This window comes from Xyrauchen texanus, chromosome 24 (assembly GCF_025860055.1).
Source record: "Xyrauchen texanus isolate HMW12.3.18 chromosome 24, RBS_HiC_50CHRs, whole genome shotgun sequence".
NCBI classification, from domain to species: Eukaryota; Metazoa; Chordata; class Actinopteri; order Cypriniformes; family Catostomidae; genus Xyrauchen; species Xyrauchen texanus.
Window position 1 is genome coordinate 27,405,454 of NC_068299.1, and position 17,912 is coordinate 27,423,365.

General features: G+C 37.8%; 1 protein-coding gene across 1 annotated transcript in view; it reads right to left on the bottom strand.

Annotated features, from left to right (window-relative positions):
* LOC127617718 (GDNF family receptor alpha-4-like) overlaps nucleotides 1-17,912 on the bottom strand; it is a 150,774-nt gene that overhangs the window by 7,926 nt on the left and 124,936 nt on the right. The window contains exons 2-6 of the mRNA XM_052089788.1: nucleotides 12,727-13,005; nucleotides 10,629-10,709; nucleotides 7,375-7,720; nucleotides 4,747-4,856; nucleotides 3,773-3,907 (exon numbers count right to left, since the gene is read on the bottom strand). Coding sequence (XP_051945748.1) covers nucleotides 3,773-3,907; nucleotides 4,747-4,856; nucleotides 7,375-7,720; nucleotides 10,629-10,709; nucleotides 12,727-13,005 — 951 coding nt within the window. The remainder of the gene's footprint in view (nucleotides 1-3,772; nucleotides 3,908-4,746; nucleotides 4,857-7,374; nucleotides 7,721-10,628; nucleotides 10,710-12,726; nucleotides 13,006-17,912) is intronic.

The following is a 17,912-nucleotide window of genomic DNA, read 5'->3' on the forward strand; positions in this document are numbered from 1 at the left end:
CTTAGTATAAATTCTCATTTGTCGAGTGGGTCGCTTGTCTGAAACTACTGTAGCATGAAAGTAATTTCAATCAGGACACAGTAATGTGAAGATTGCACTGGATATGACTATATTTATGCATTAATTAAATGCTTTTAGTGTTAAGGAAAGAGTTGAATGCATAGATTTATCTATGAATGGCAAACGGTGGTGTGGTTGAATGAACTGTATTCCTTAATTGAAAAACGAATTACTTAATTGCTTGTGATTTTGCAGAGGAAATGAAGCAAGAGAGAGAAAACCAGTGAGTGACTGCGAAAGAATTGTGCCTAATTAATATAATTATTAGTGTCCTTGTTAAGCATCACACCACCTGCTATAAATATTTATAATGTACCATACAGCTCTGTACATACAAAAGACCTAATAACATAGCCCTTAATGTATTTTGAATACTAGGGCAAGGGTTGAGTTTAAGTTTAATGTTGTAATATAAATTCTGTAATTTATCCTTTAGCACAAAGCCCTCATTATCCAACATTCATCTCATAAGACTCATAACACATCATGATCATGGGTGCTGTTACCAGCGGAGGAGTGCATATGATGTGAAGTTGATTAGACTCTTAATTTTAAAAGGTGCCATAAGTTGATTCTAATTGAAGCTGTCTACTCGTAGCACTGCTGAATTAGACCTACTGCATGGAAACACACCAATATGCTGCAATGAGTATATGTAGAGAGGCGATGTCACGCTCTGTCATTGCTGAAAGGACATGTGTGGATGTTATACATGATAAGTGAGAGTGAGATAGTGGGAGAGTGAGAGAGAAAGGGAAAATAAGACAATGATTATAGAGACATTTCATCAGCCATGCGGAACAATTGGTTCTAGTCTCCTCTCTTTTTCTCACACTCTTCTCTCATGGATGAAAGGCAGAATGGAATTGTGCAAGTGAAAGCAATTGAGGTGTTAATGGTGGCCGCTAGCACTAGGGGGTTTGCAGTGAATGTAAAAGTGGGGATTCCTCTGGAACCTTCACTGTCTGTCCAGCAGGACTTCAGGAGCATCTGAGGGGGCTCACAGCTGTAGAGCAGTGCATTTGCACATACAATGCAACACAATGTCAACTCAATACTTTATCTACTAATATGTGGAAATAAATTCATGACCTGCAGGAGAGTTCTGTGATTTTCCCTCTTCCATCATGAACAGGTGTCATTTTTCATTTTGTGGTGGAAATAATGGTCATGAAAATAAAAATGAGCAAAAAGGCATAGTACATAGTTTCCAAGGAAGTTTGAATGTGGCTTTCATATAACTAATAGAAAAAAGTTGAAACCTGATAGTTTTAATAACAATCAACCCCTAGGACTTAAAGTGCCTGTATTTAGCTGCAGTTAACGGCTATTGCTCACTTGCAGGAAATGAGCCATGATGTCACTCTTCCAACACAATTCTCATCAAAACACTCATCACTCATTCCATCCCAAACTAAAATCATTTTATTTGACAGTAACATGTTTTTACTGCATCAGTGAATCACTGTCAATTCTCACAGAAATTCATGCCAGCTGTTGACCCTGTGACTTCAGCTGTTTTTTTTTTGTTGTTTTTTTTGCAGCCATACATTTCCTGAAATACTTGTTCAGTATTTTGTTGTCCTCCCAGGGGTACCCTGATGGTTTGGAAGCTGGTGTAGCCAGCAGAACTGGTTCAGTAACAGCTGAAGTGAGGGCCAGCCTCTGCGGACTCCCTTTCAAAAAGCTCTTTCAGCTGTTTCCCTCCATCCGGTGCTGCCTCTGTCCTGTTTGCTACTCTCCGGCTGTCTTCGCTCCATTAGTTTTTCTGCAGGGAGCCAAATTACGCTCAATTACCAAGACACCAGCGGCTGTGCTTAGCCTTGAATCAGCACACATACATACCGACCCAGCACTCCTGTCTGCCCCTAGACCCTCAGATAGTGTAGGGAACGAGGGAGAGTTAGAGATGGGGGGGAAACAGACTCTGCAGTTTTGTAAACACCAGAGGTACCCTTGAGAAACAAGATCACACTAAAGCACTTCTGGAGCAGAGAAACATACTGTCAGGGCTAGAACTATTCTCTGAGACCTCAATGGTCAGGCCACATCATCACCTCACCAGCAAAATGGATGTTTTTCCATTGTGTGTTTGTTATTAACGGCTCAAGGGTTCTGTGGGCCATAATCCCAGTTCTCTGCAGAAGATAGATTTTGCTCTTAATGACTGATAATGCTTCATCACAGACACGTATAAACACAGTTTTGTTACATCAAGAGTGTTTTCTTCCAGTGCTGCTGATTGCACCATAAAAGTGCTGATGGGGAAAAGAGTAGGCATAGAACTATATCTCTCTCTGCTGACTCTTGTATTGCATCACCTGGGTTACTTGGTATCAAATGAAGTACATAGGAGTGTATACTGTTTGTGTGTGAAAATAAATGCTGAAAATGAGCATACCAGTGAAGACAAGCCATTAAATGAATTTAGTTAAATTAATTTATTGAATTAGCCTATGGCATTTCTGATAGCACGATGTGCAAGTTATTTCAAAACCATTTTCCATGGAAACCAGGAATTAATCACATTCACTCTGAGACCCGGCTTCTGGTCCCATGGAAACCAGGAAGTACTTGGGTTCACTCTGAGACACAGGTTCGTGTCCCTTGAAAACAAAGAATTCAATTCAAATAAAAAAAAATGTTATTGTCTATCCCACGGAGATAGAACATTTTCTTTGACGAAAAGGCCCAGTAAAGCAATACATACATACACTAAAAAAACAAAACTCGCGGTACAAAATAAATAATAAAGAATGAGTAAAGTATAAGAATTAAGTATTGGCTGCTTATTTAAACTACTAATAGCAGTTGGGATCAAATTATTTTTCACCAAAGGTACCATGTACCATCTCCCAGATGGGAGTACTTGAAATGAGTAATGAAGTAGGTGTGAAAAATCCATTGCAATAATGTAAGATTTCTTTTTGACTGCCCGTGTGTACAGTTATGAAAGAGGTTCTTGCTGTGTGCCCATTATCTTACTTGCCTGATTTGTAATCCTTAAAAAGCCTGATTTTACATTTAACTGAAAGATAATTAAACCAGGATGATATATTGAAGGAGCACAGATTTAATGAGTGATTTGTACACAGATGTTAAAATGTCCTCTGAGATATTAAAACTTTTGAAGAACTTTTGAAGAAGGCCTAGATGTTGTTGAGCCTTCTTAAAAACATTGTCTGCATGCTTAGCCAAGGTGAGATGGTGTTGTAATCGGCTTCACTCCGAGACAAGGGTTCTGGTCCTGTGAAAATCAGGAAGTAATAGGGTTCACTTTGAGACAATGATTATGGACACAGGTTCTGATCCTATGGAAATCAGGAAGTAATCGCGTTCAATCCGAGACTTGGGTTCTGGTCCTGTGGAAACCAGATAGTAATCGGGCTGACTTCGAGACACAGTTTCTGATCCAATGGAAACCAGAAAGTGACTGGGTTCACTCTGAGACCCGATCACCAACATCAACACCTGACCTCACTGACAGTCTTATGTCTAAATGACAGCAAATCCCCACTGCCATGTTCCAACATCTAGTGTAAACCCTTCACAGAAGAGTGGAAGCTGTTAGGGAGGACCAACTCCTTATTATGCCAATAGATTTTAAATTAAATGCTCAAGAAGCACATGTGGATGTGTTGTTTGACTGTCCATATACTTTTACCTGTATAGTGTATTTATTTATGATCTAACAGAGGGTCAAGCTACTCACTTAAGCAATTGTTTTCATGGAAATGGCTGAGGAAGTGGCTGCACTGATCTCGGAAATTCCCACTAGCCGCACATGTGCACCATGGTCCCACATTGGATGTAGCGTTGTCTAGGTAGTTTGGAGTGATAATGCTACCTACAGAGGGAGACAGAGAAGTAGCAAAGAATAGAACAACAGTTGCAGTACATAAACCCCAATGCAGTATGCAACAGTGATATCTGAGTACTACTTGAGTGAAAAATATCTTCATTACCATGTAGATAAAGGGCAGATATTCAAACTGTATTTGACTCATTACATGTGACCAAACCTCTACAATACTCTTCAAACGAATAAAGCATATCTGCACAGAGCAACTCTCATCTTTCTCATGATGATTTCTTTTGTCCCAGAACACAAAAGTGCAACATCTTCCCAACCACTCTTGAAAAATACTGCTGTAATGACTAACAGCTTGGGTAGACTGCTTGGTCTCTCTTTTTCTCCCTTACGTCAATTTTTCTCTCTTTCTCTGACTCAAACACTCACTAATGCCATAAACGAATTTCTGTGTTTCTCAACCCTTTTCTGGTGTTCTCTTTACTATAATCTAATTTGGGTACTTCTACGTATTCAAATTTGGTACAATGCAATCAGTTACAAAGATGACCAATGGCATTTGGCATCAGTGACACTGAACCAGGTGTGACAAATCTTTATACACCTAATTTCAATATATGTCAAGGCAAATGAGATTTCAGAACTGTGCTGGGCTGAAGATTAGATTTGATGAGAAATGTAAAAAATATAAAAAAAATATATATATAATTTGTCTTGATTTCCAGTAAAAAAAAAAAAATAAATAAATAAATACAACTTTAAGGTTTAATTTTAACTGCTTACATTACTTGCATTCTTGATAAGGTATATTACACCGCCACAAGCTTGTGAGCTGTTCTTTCCTTTTTCCTAGAAATCTTGTCCAGAGTTCTCACCTATCAGGCCGGTGTATGCAATAAGGCAAGCTCCATAATTTTCATGCTGGCAGCTGCTGGCAGTGAGCTCGGAGGGTTGGCAGTCATGCTGGAACTGAGCCCAGCGAGACCTGGGGGAACCAATACAACACATCCATCATCCAGCCAGACAGCAACACACATTCCCACGAACACTTTATGCTCTCTTACACTACTGTGTAGTTAGGGCTACATATTCTGTTCTGTTTTGTCCTCTCCTATTCTGCTTAGAAAATGCTTCACAACAATACACAACTCCATTCACAGTTCTCTCCAGGGCTCTAACCACCACAGAAATTGAGGGGGCATGTCCTACCCAGAGGTGATTCCTTTAAGACTACATAGGAAGCACGACTTTTCCAAAAATGTAATCAGAAATGTGGCAATAACATGTTTAATTTATGTACAATTAATCTTTAATAATCCTATCTTGCCTATTGCCATTAATAAACATTACTAAAACAGTTTTGAGCTTGGTAAATTATTTTAAATGATTTATTATTCATAAAATAAAAAGTCTGTGCTTCCCCACTTTTGAAAAGCACCAGCCGCCATTGCCCCCCAATATTCAAATTAGTGCTTAACCTATCCCCCTCACATACCATATACGCACTTCAGTTCCATTCACTTTGCTTTTGTTTTAATGGCTGCAATTCAGGGTTCTGTGAAAGTGCCAGATACTCAGCCGATGGAACAGAGTACCAGGGAGCATCCAGGGCGATTTACACATGTCACATATTTCAGTCCTCTAGTCACCAATCAATCATTTAACTGGGTCAGTCTCAGAGGAATTACACACATTCCCCTCTGATTTCTTATGCTAACTGGCTGTTGTGGTGGTAAGTGATCTCCTCTAGTGTAATGTGTTGTGTCAGCAGACTGTTAGGCTGACCGTGCTGGTTCTGAGCGCGTGTAAATGTGATAGTTTATTGATTGCTAAGACAGATGAATGCCTTTGTGTTTGTGATGTGAAAAGAGGGAGTCTCTTAAAGTGACTGAAGCTGTCAAGAGACATCATGAGACATTGTTTGTTGTTCATACCTCTCATAGGGATAAAACGGAGAATAAGCAACTCTTAAATTGCTACTTTTGTCAAATAAATACAGAATATTACAGTATTTATTATATACACTTATGCTGCGCTCCATTCAAAGTCAAATGTGGGAAATACATAACTACAACTTCCAACAAAAAAGATAGATGTAAGTAAACAAAATTGCAACTCTACCATTAGCTTTGCAGGTGTTCTGCTGTCAACAAAAAAAGTCTCCTTGCAATCAGATTGCAGGGGATAAACATTTCTATGTAATGCTAACGTTTGTTTTGCAGGTGTATGATTATCAACAGAGGGGACCATTTACCATGTTTCACACACATGTACCTGTATCTGCAGATGTTTGTGAAAGAGGTTTTATTTTCATGCATTGTAGGAACTTTTCATCACTGTTGAATGTTTATTATTAACTTTGTAAATTTCCCAAGGTGCCACCATGTGTGTGTGACATAACAGACCGACATCTCAGTCAAATCGGAGTTGTGGATTTTGTCAGTTGCAAAACTGACTTCAGGTAGGAAACTGGAAATTCTAAGTTTCATATTTGACCTGAATACAGAATGAGCATTTTTGGTTAATTATGTTTTGCTGGCTGTTATTCGTCATCCCACATAAGCACCCTTGGAATTAATTTGATGTTATTGCAGTCTGACTGCAGCACAATACAAAAAATGTGAGAAAATGTCAAGTTTGAGACAAGTTTGTGTTAATTTTTGTATTAAATGGCAAAACACGGCTGGTCATGTGATCTCAACATGGCAGCTACCCTAAGGGGCACCAATTTTATGTACAACAAAGCAATATTATCTGGACCACAGTCTAATTCAAACATATGTGTCTAAAGTACTATTTAATTATTGAGGTGTAAAACTTGGGAAAAAATTGTTTAAATAGCATTAAAGGAATATATAATGTTCAACACAATTGATAGGATTTGTGGCATAATGTTGATTACCACAAAAAAATATTTCCACACGTAATTATTTAATTCATAAAACAAATAAAAATAATAAAGGTTACAGTGAGGCACTTATAACTGAATTGAATGGGGCCAATTTTTGAAGGGTTTAAAGGCAGAAATTTGAAGCTTATAAATTTATAAAAGCACTTGCATAAATTACCCTGTACGTATGTATTATTTGAACTGTTTTCAGGATTACAGGGTTTGCGTACTGTGTCATCATGGCAAAAAAGTAGTAAAATTGGATAGAACTTTACACATAAAAGGTTAGTAAGTGAATTTATCAAACTAAAATCATATTAACACGCATATTGTTTACATCTTGTTGCGATACTTTTGAAATAGTGAATATATAAAAAAATGTATATGTTGATTGAAATTTATAAATAAAAACTGAAACCAGGGTTTATTTTAAGAAAAGGAGGGACAACTAGAAATACATTTTTGTGGTAATCAACATTATACCTCATATGCTGTCGATTGAGCTTTTATTGAACCTGGAATGTTTCTTTAATGTCCATAATATGGCCAATCTTCAATCTCTTCAAAAGATTGATTGTGTTTTAAAGCAGTGATTTTAACACACAATACCCACTTGCAGACATAATCAGCCTCGCAAACTCGTAGTTGGGCCAGGCAATTGAGTTTCTCCCGCTCTTCATATGAGCACGTGGGAACAATGGTCTGGCGCCGTCGCTCTGCGCATGCGGTGTCGGAGCATGGACAGAAGAGCAGCTCGTGTGTGTAGTCGGGTGGCACGCGGTCGAAGAACTTTCTTAGCGCTTTGATGCAGCGTGCACGGTTACACGGCCCAGATCGCGCTGATGGAGCGATGCACGCTGACACGTACTCCGTGCGCAGCTTCTGGCAGGTCTCATCAACGTTACAGGCCTTTGCGGCATCCAAACAACGGTTCATTGTTGTCATACCCACCTCAGATTCTGAAATGATGAAAGAACAGCAGGGCTTTAAGAAATAAGTGTGTTAGTTACACTCGCTTACATTGATATTCTTTATGCATAAAAAAATCCTTGGGTCACAGTTGTGCAGTCGCTGTCCAGTGCTGAAACGGAAGCCTGTTGTACTCAAGTCAACACAGAGCACAAAATAAGGTAGGCTCCTAAACTTTGGAATAGCCTTTCTGGCAATTCAAACACACTTTTTCAGTCTATTTTTAAGTCTACATTTTAAGTCTAGACTAAAATCTCACTTAAAGGACTAGCTTGCACAATAAATACTGTCAATATTTTCACACAATGCCTAATGTTGCTCCAAACCCTTATAAATATGACTTGTGCTAACATGTGACTGAGGCTAACATCCTACCTAACATATCCTTTTCTGTTCAACAGAAGAAAGTTGTTCAGTTTTAGAGCAAAATAAGGGCAAATAAATGAAGACAGAATTAACAATTTTTGTTTTAAATTGTTTTTGGTAAATTGGTAAATAAACACCAACAGAACTAGAGGTTTATTCCAGCTGTTAAGTGATTTCTTTCTTCTCAAATTACATAATTTCAGCACAAATCAATATTTTATGTCCATGTATTTGGTTAATAGCTGTGTAATAAGCGGGATAATGTTCAGTCAGTTGGTTGTTATCGCATAATAAACCCTGGCAGGGTGATCAGGACACCCTGAAAGGGTTTACTTTGCGATAACAACCGATTCCTTACATAATCAATTAGTGAAAGTACTATTATTTAACCTTAGCTGTTGCTCCAACCAGTATATTTGCATGACCTTTTGACAGGTGCACTATTTTTCATTGTTCAAATAAGGGCTTTGGTTCTATACAAATGTTTTCTTTCAGGTCATAAAAAAAGGACTGGGCTGGAGGGGGTACTGTTTTCCGTTGGACTATTTGGTGTCGCCCTAGGGTGAGATGGTGCCCCCATAGAGAGTAGGTACACAACGCAGACTGCATAATACATGTATGGGGAGTGACAGTACCTATGCAGTAATACTACACTGAAGATGAATAATACCAAGAACGTTATTCTGTACTCAGATGGTGCCTTACCACACCCTTCACAGTTTTAGCAATAAGTGCTTTTTGTGTTATTAATAATAAAATGTGTATATCCTTTCTTATATGCTGAGAACCTTTCTGACCTATGACTACAAAAAAATATTTTCTTCGATTATTTATCTTCTGCACCATATTTATGTATACATCTGTGCTGGTTTACATTTACTGAACTTTTTATGTTTTTTTTTTTTTGTTATAAACTTTTCAGACAACCCTTCTTCTATCAATGTTAAATTAACGTTCTGGAATGATTTTGCTGTGACGCCATCTGACCAGATTACTGGACAAATCATGTCCTGAATTGATTCGATACAGGACGCATAATTTCATATTTAAATAAGGGACAAGCCTGTATGAGTGAAATGTGAATGCCGAACATCTTGAATTTATCAGGAGAAATTGTAAATTGAGGGTACAGTGGGAGGAGCGGTGGAAAACCGGGAGAAACCTGGTAAAATCAGGAGTGTTGGCAAGTATGTAAAACAGTTGTTATACAGTTTGTTAACCTTAGCGAATGCATGAGGTGTCAATAACTAACAAATAACAATATTTTATGACAATATTTACTATTCTTGGTTCTTAAAAATACAATTCTTCCTTGTCATGTTAGTCCATACTTGATTAACTAATGTTTCATTTTCAAAATGTATTCGTTTATATTTAATTTAACATTAATCAAGGTTAATAAGTGATGTAAAATCATTATTAATCTTAACTGATGTAGATAGATCATGTTAATAAATAAAACCTTACTGTAAAGTGTTACCAAAGCTTTTTTTATTTTAAACAAGGTGTTAAAACATTTAAATGAAAATAAAATGAATTTAATTCATTTTAATTTATAATTAAGTAATTTCTCACATTTCTTAGTTTCCTCATTGTTCTCTGTAGATTACATAAGCACACATCTTTCTCTCTCTCTTTCTCTCTTACTCTCTCCTCCCCTCCCTCCCATTTCTATGTCTACACTTGTGATTGATTTTTGTTGTCTCTACTCTCTATCAAGTCGGCTTGTTAAACCCTTTCAGTGTTTGGAAGTTGAGACCAGCCATCATTAAAAGTCATGCATGAATGACCGACATTCAAATTGCTTTCATTACATAGATGAAATCATTCTCTATCTTTTCCCATAGAGTGTAATTGTTATTTAATGTGAGCTTGCTTAAACTCAGTATCTAAATAAAATGTATGTGAATGAGAGTGAAAGAGAGAGAGAGGAAGATGATGAGTAAATGGATCATTATGAGCTGCCCTCTTGGTCCATAAGCACACCATAAATGGAGGCTAACAAATAGACAGTGTGCCTCCTCCAAAACTAAACTTGGTATGCTGTTATTTTGAGTGAACATAATGAGATAGGGGAAAGATGAGAATGATAAGAAACTACATCGATATCAATTATGATAACCAACATATATATATATATATATATATATATATATATATATATATATATATATATATATATATATATATATATATATATATTATCCAGTCTATTTATTCTCTTTTACACCCAATTTGAGAGTCTTTGGCTTACAACAAAATTTTTGTTCTCCACTATTTGACAGGTCCCCTAATGCACGCCCCATTTTTAGGAAACAGTTTATCATCAACATTGCAGATGAACTTGAACGTTGATGTTATATACAATTACATAAAACAAAGCGCTCATGTTTTGTTCTAAGCTATTAAGCTCTGTCCTATTAATAACGCTTCACTGCTAATGCTCGGCATAGAAGTGACAAAACACATCATGATCAGTTCTGAATGTTCATAATAAATAATCAACATTGTGTGTCTGTGCAAATCACTGACCTGCAGCGATGGAGGCCAGGCGAACATAATCAAAGCCTCGCTCAACAGGCTCATAGGGGTAATTCTCCACCAAACTCAGCCCTGTAAACATACAAGCACATACGGAAACAATCTTTGTGGTTATGGTACAGAGTATTACGTGTCTTTGAATTAATGAGTGTCAAAGTTTAAAGTTCATTTTCAAGCAAAGCTTCTATAATGCCAAACTGGTTAGCATATTAAAATGCAGTGTCTAATTAGCATCCATTGAACTGCTTTCCGGGGAAGTGTGGGTGTGTGTATTAAAACTTGTAATTGCATCATTGTGTTGAGTGAATATTTTTGCTCTGTTCCAAAACCTAGTGAGCTGCTTGCAGTGACAGCATTTTAAAGTCCCCATGAACTGTGTTGGCAAGCGCAGTTTTGTTTTTTATGTTGACATACTGTATGTCCTATTAAAACAGGAAGTTAACAGCTGGTGTTTTTAAAAAGTGGGAAAGCACAGACTATACATTTTGGTGTCTGCAATGTTGCAACCAAAAGCGGCTCAAATAGTTACATTTATTCACAGGAAAAAAAGAGAAGAATTTACACTCAAAAGTTTTTTGCAACAATTTAAAGTGCTAATAGGCAAAAAAACAAAAAAAACAAAAAAACAAAATGGATTACAGAAGTTGAAATAACTTTGTTACATCAGATTGCAAATAACTGTGCGTATATGTTTTATGTTTCATATGCTGAAAATCATATACATCATTATTTTTGCAAAGTCCCGCTGAGCTCAACCAGTCGTCATAAAGAGAAGCCGAAATCAAAAATACATTAAAAGCCCATTGTCTAATAGGCAATCAGATGCAGATCCAATGCAAATAGCGCTCACAAAGCTCCAACAGAAAAACACAGCATCAGGATGGAGTCTCTCATCCAGACATGCGGGAAGTGGGGGCTGGTGTGCTTCACTTTCTGTAAAGGAAACAAATGACTGCACAACTCAAAATAAAAGCTTATATATTGGCCAACATTTCAATATGTTGACCAATATATAATAATATATAGCTTGCATTTTGAGTGATGTTTTATATAATTCATGATTCCTTCACATATTTATGCAATAACTTATACATTTATAAGGCGTGCATTTACTCAATTGTCTTTTCAAAGGAACACTCTCAGCAAGACATTTAAATAAAACTTTTAAGCAGGCTATAAACCTATACTTTATTAAAAGGTTTACATTTTATGTTTTTTGTCCTCTCAAAACGTGATAAGCACATCATATCTTTCCTCATCAGATTGCAATAACGAGTGTGCATCTAGATTGATGCACACTCGTGGGATTCTGGCACAGGTGATGAACTCTAGCTAGAAGTTGGAAGTCATAAAAGCTCATTTCAGATTATTTTTAGTGTTCATCCAAATCCAAATCTCCCAAAAACAGAACAGACAGTCATGGCATTCATCACGCTATCATCAATGTTAGCGGTGACACAAGCATGTAAACGCGTGCCGCGGAAACATGGAAATGTTACGCAACAGAGATAGCGGTCTGTGTAGCGTTTGGTCACAGAGTAAAAGAGAAAGCACCCAGACGACTGGCGTAAGCCCCAGGGCTCCGCAGTACCTTAATGCAGCCCTGTTGATATCATTTTGCCATGTGTGCACGCTTTTTTTTACAAGACAGTGTAAAATAAGTAACCAGTCATTTTTTATTAGCACAATTTGTGTTATCTTGACTTCCCATGTTAAGGTGGACCATTATATTACAAGTGCCAGCTGTCTCACTATTTTATGTCAAACATGTAGTTATATTCAAATGTAGGCTGCTAGTGTGCATCCTCCAGTTTAAAGTGAGTGAGTGAGTGTTCTGGGAGATTTTTTTTTTCTGCTTCATGGAGTTTTAACGTGGATATATGTTTTTTTTTTTTTTTTTTTTATACGATATGGTGAATATGACATGCCCAGCATGCGAGTCCCTTGATAGTTAATAAGCTGCCTAAGAAGGTATCTTTCTTTATCCATCACAGCAACACACTAGGTTTTGGAATAGAGCTTTGGTCTGTCAATGAAAAATTAGGAGTATTAGTAGATAAGTGAGGAATCCGGAGTGTGTGTTTCTCACCATGCAGTACAGACTGCTTGAGGCTCCAGTAGATGCTGAGACAGTTCTTCTCTCTCTTCATGCCTCGTTTGCACTGGCATCGATGTAGGGGGCTGGAGATTAGGGCCGTCACTGCGTTCTCGCAGTGGTTACGAGCCCCTGGACCCAGCTTCACACTCCCCCCGCCTGCAACGCACTGCCGGAGCGTTCTCAAGCGAGGACTGCACGCCTCATCACTAGAGCATGAATCCCCCGCAGTCAGACAGTCCCACCTGCCCCCCAACACCAGCCGTGGCACCCCTGTACACAGATCATTTACAGAACACATAGAGCTTTCATTCATAATAGAACACATCATAAATGTCAAATACACTACCAGTCAAAAGTTTGGACACCCTTACTCATTATTTATTATTGATATTTACCACATTTTTAAATAATAGTAAAGTTATCAAAACTATGCAATAACACAAATGAAAGCATAGAGTTTATTTAGCTTTATGTATCAAAACTATCTGATATTTTAGCTTCTTCATTGTAGCCACCTTTTGAACACACTCTGATCATTCTTTCTATGAGGTGCCACCAGGGATGATTTTTAAACAGTTTTGAAGGAGTTCACATGTACACTGGGCACTTGGTGGCATATAAACACACAATTTATTTTAATCTACAAAATGGAAAAGTTTACAAGCATATGTCTTTAAATTAAGGGAGTATTCTGGGTTCAATACAAGTAAAACTGAAACGATTTTTGCTCTTTTAAAAAAGGAAGAGTAAGTAAAATATTCTTGTGGTGGCACAAATGCTGTTGACTGAGCTTAACTTGTATCGAGTCTGGAATATTCCTTTAAGGTTTTCAAGATCATAAGAAAATACATCAATTCAGTTTAGTCCAAACTTTTGATAGACAGTGAATCATTTTATATAATGTAATGGTCTAACATCAATTATTGCAACAGAAACAGAGATATATTTTAGGATACATAGAAAACAATATTGACTGTGCAACAGTGCTTCAGTATGTGGGTGGCTGAAGGAATAATTTAAATGGCGAAATAGCTGTCAACCTCATCCACTTTCCCTGTCTGTTTTTATGCAACTATTTCCACGGGGTCAGCGAGAGGGGCATGAGCATCAAAGTACGGAGGAATGAATGACAAACAACCTGAGTACTAGCATTGCTTTTTCAAAACACATTTTCATCCTGCCCAAAAATAACTTGATCACATCCGACAATGCAAAACAAAATAGCAACTGTGCCCTTCTTTGATTGTAAAAATAGGAAAAGAGCCTTTATTTAAAAAAGAAGTTAATGGCAGAGAATGCTTTTGATTTTCAGATTTCCCATCGTGCACTATGTTATCTCAAGGGCAATCATTTGTTTTCACACCTGTTTAGCTGAACACCCTTCTGAATTACTTCAGAAGCATCAGAGTTTATAAACTTTTGCATTCATAATACAGTTCTTATTCGGATCACAAAAGGAGATGTCAGGCAGAATGTTAGCCCCAACGATCATTCGCTTTAAGCCTGGTTTAAACTCAACAGAACCACATGTTCACGAGGTTGTGCGTGCCAAATATGACGTCAACTCTGCATTGGCGGAAGTGCGCGTTGGTGTCGCAAGCCATCATTTTGCACGACAGGGAATTTTTTGTGACTTGGACGAACAGTGTGCACAGCACTGCATTAAAAAAAAATTACAATGTTCATTTTATAAGCAGTGTATTTTATGTAAAGTGTGTTTGGAAAACTTTATAAGAGTATAAAGTCAAGAAATATTCTATAAGGATGATGTGTTTTAAGCCTTTTATTGTGTTCTGATTAACAAGTACAAGACTGAAGTTTAAAACACAGATAAATGAACATTTAGTCAATTGTGCTTATTCAGGACATGAGCAGAAACACTTTTTAAATCGTTATTAAAAAGAATTCTTGCATAAATTGCCCCATTCAGATTAATGGGACAATTTACATAAGAGTGTATTTACACAAATGTTTTGCTAATGTTTCATGAATAAGACTCAGTGAGTTGTCTCGGTCACTGCACTGCATGTTTTAGTTTGCATTTCTATAGGAGTATATGGGTGCAAGCATTTTAATGCATACAGTATTTTATAAGCAGATTAAAGTTTGATAGACTAGCATTACTCTTTAGTTTACATTTTTTTGTTTTAGTTTGTTATATAGTTTGTGAAAATGTTTTCTATTGTAGCACATCTATATGCTTATATACTTTTATAGAAGTATAAGTTCAAGAAATTTATGTTTTATATTGCACCCATAAGTATTTTTAAGGTATAAATACAATTATTTGTCCGGTGCCTTTTATTGGATATTGAATAAAAACAAAACCAGACTGAAGTTTGATGCATTAATTACAAAAATGTCATGATTTTTACAAAGGTAAATAAATACTAAATTAAAAAATTTTAAAAACTGACACGTAGATCAATTAAAATAAAGATCCACCATCCAAATCAAGCAAATGCACACGGGAATCCATTGTTGTTGTATTTATGGCAGACAATTCTTCTCACTCTTCTTACTGCTGATGCAGAATACATTTTCTCTCGACTGTCCTCTGTCTTTCACAGAAAAGTACAATGGCGGGCGCGAACGGGGGTGCCTCTAGAATTTGGGGAGGTGTGCATACAGTCTGTGGAGTGTCACACTGCAGTGCTGAGTGAAAGTATAAACAAGGGTTTACGATACATGGAAATGGTGACTGGCTAACATTCTAACATATACTTTTGTGTCTCCCACATTGTAATATTTAAAAAAATCTTATGCGGTCATGTTTGCACCAAACAAAGGGAAACAAAATCATGTACACAAGGTACCAGGATGATGAACACAATCTTTGAAAGATATTCAGAGATTTGTTATTCAGAGTATACTTGTAGCAAGTGTACTATCTACAAGCATCATTGTGTATTAGACTGTATATACATTTTTTTTCTCACTTTGATTTATGTCTGTGAAATAACAATTTCTGCCAATTTATTCTGTGTTTTCTGTTCAATCGGTTGTGGACTAACACTGCTGGACCATTATTCAATTTTTTTTCAAATTTGAGATTTTCCAGGCTGGTCTAGCATTATGTTATCAACTATTTCAAATAAAACTGTCATTTGTTGCTACATATGTCGATCAGAGAGACCCGCTCCTGTCTAAGTCTGAGATTTTTTTTATTGTTGCCACACTAACATGCTATGTGTGGACCAGACTTTATGCTGATAATCAAAAGTATGTCTACACAAGACTATATTGACAGTAGATCAGACAGACTGACAGTAGAGAAAAAGAAATGAGACAAGATGAGACAAGCTGTGTAGGGAACTTGCACTTTATCTAAGATAAATTCATAAATGACATGAGTGTGTTTCGACAATCACTAATCTCATTGTGCTTAAAAAGAGACTAATCCAGTGTGGAAGATTATCCTGCTCAATGGATTATGTGATAATCAGATAATTTTCCTCATGAAATAATGTACTGGAATGGTTAAAGGCGTCATTCTGAAAACCTTGCCGCAGTACAGCTGCTACATCAAAGCAGCGGTGCCCAAAGCAATTATGGGAAATCATATAGTTTGTCACTCACATTGGTTCCAATACTTTACACCTCCCATCAGTGTGCTAAAATGAAACACCCACATACACTTCAACAGAAGAACACCTATATGAAAACACACAGATAAAAGACACAAAGTGCTGGTGTTGAGATGTAGTGAGAGGCATTAACATCTGGTAATTTAGTTGATTAGCACTAATAATAAAGTTTGTGTGTGAGAGAGAGAATGTGTGTGAGGAAGAATGGCTCTCAGATCTCACACCCTTGGGTATGAAGCTAACACAACTCTAGGATCTTCCACACAATTAGACCTGAATAGAAAGTGTCTCAGCACAGAGATGTACTGATGGTGCATACGAGAAAGAGGGAGAGAGTTCTGTCCCCCAGAGAGATAAGAATCCACAATCCTCAGATTTGCCATCTTAGAGTATCTCAATGTCACTCAGCAAGTACTAGACAGAGTACTCTTCTAATCCTAATACACTGAATGTGTTGAACTTACACATTCTTTCTCTGTCCTTTTGTCTTTCATCTCTTCTGACTTCTCAGTCCACATGTGATCCCTATTTAGGAAGACTTTACATCTCAGTCCTCCTAAAAATCAGTGATTACGTGATCTTTCTTTTCATGAAACAGTGGTTACAATAAACGTTTAAGCAATGAGGTCAATGTTTAGCTGGTTAGCATGATCCACTTCGCCCCTGCTGGTAGATGCCATTACTATCATTATGGGGGCAAAAAGCATCCTTCTCCATTGAAGGCCATTTAAAATTAACCGTGTATTCTGACTAAATGTAGTTCTTAACAAATTTCGGGAGGATTTTAATCCAACCAATCAATGCTGGAGTAAGCGTATAAGCCACTGCTTACCTGCGGCAACTCCACCTTCAAGGCTAGTTACCACTAAATCAGACAAGGAAGTCAAGGGAGTTCCTCAGGCTCAGGTCCAGTCTCGTGCTCGAGCCCTCCATTATGGACAGCGAGCCACAAATGTTTACTTTCTCACTGTCACGAACCCTGCTCCCTCGCTCCGCCCCCTCGAGCTTCCTCGCTCGTTTTGCTCCCTCGGGCTACCACGCCCGTTTTGCTCGCTCGAGCTTGCACGCTCGTTTTTGCTCCTACGAGCTCACACGCTCGTACACTATCTCCCCCCTCGGACTCACATGCCCGCTCCCAATGGCCAGAACATTATGTACACCTGCGCCCGCTCTCAGTCACCACATTAGTTTCACCTGCACTCGTCTCTTCACCTATCATTGTTTACACCTGCACTCGCCCCTATATATTTCACAACCCGTTCGTCTCACTCCGGTTGGTTATTGTATTTAGTTTCCCGTGTCTTTGCCCCCCGCTAGTCTCGTCTAGTTTTGAACTCCTCTTAGCTTGCCAGCTCCCCTTGTTCCCCTGTCTTTTGCTCACACTAGTCCCGTCTACTCTGATTCTGTTTCCCGGCTTCGACCTCCCCACTCTCATTGACCACTCTCTCCCGGATTTGCCCCTTTACTTGACTTTGTTTCCCCGGCTTTTGACCCTACGCTACCCTGACCATTCTCCCTCTGGATTTTCCGTGCTGTACTTTTGTTTGCCTGTGTTTGCTTTGTGTTCTCTGAAAGTGCTTTCTCTTAACA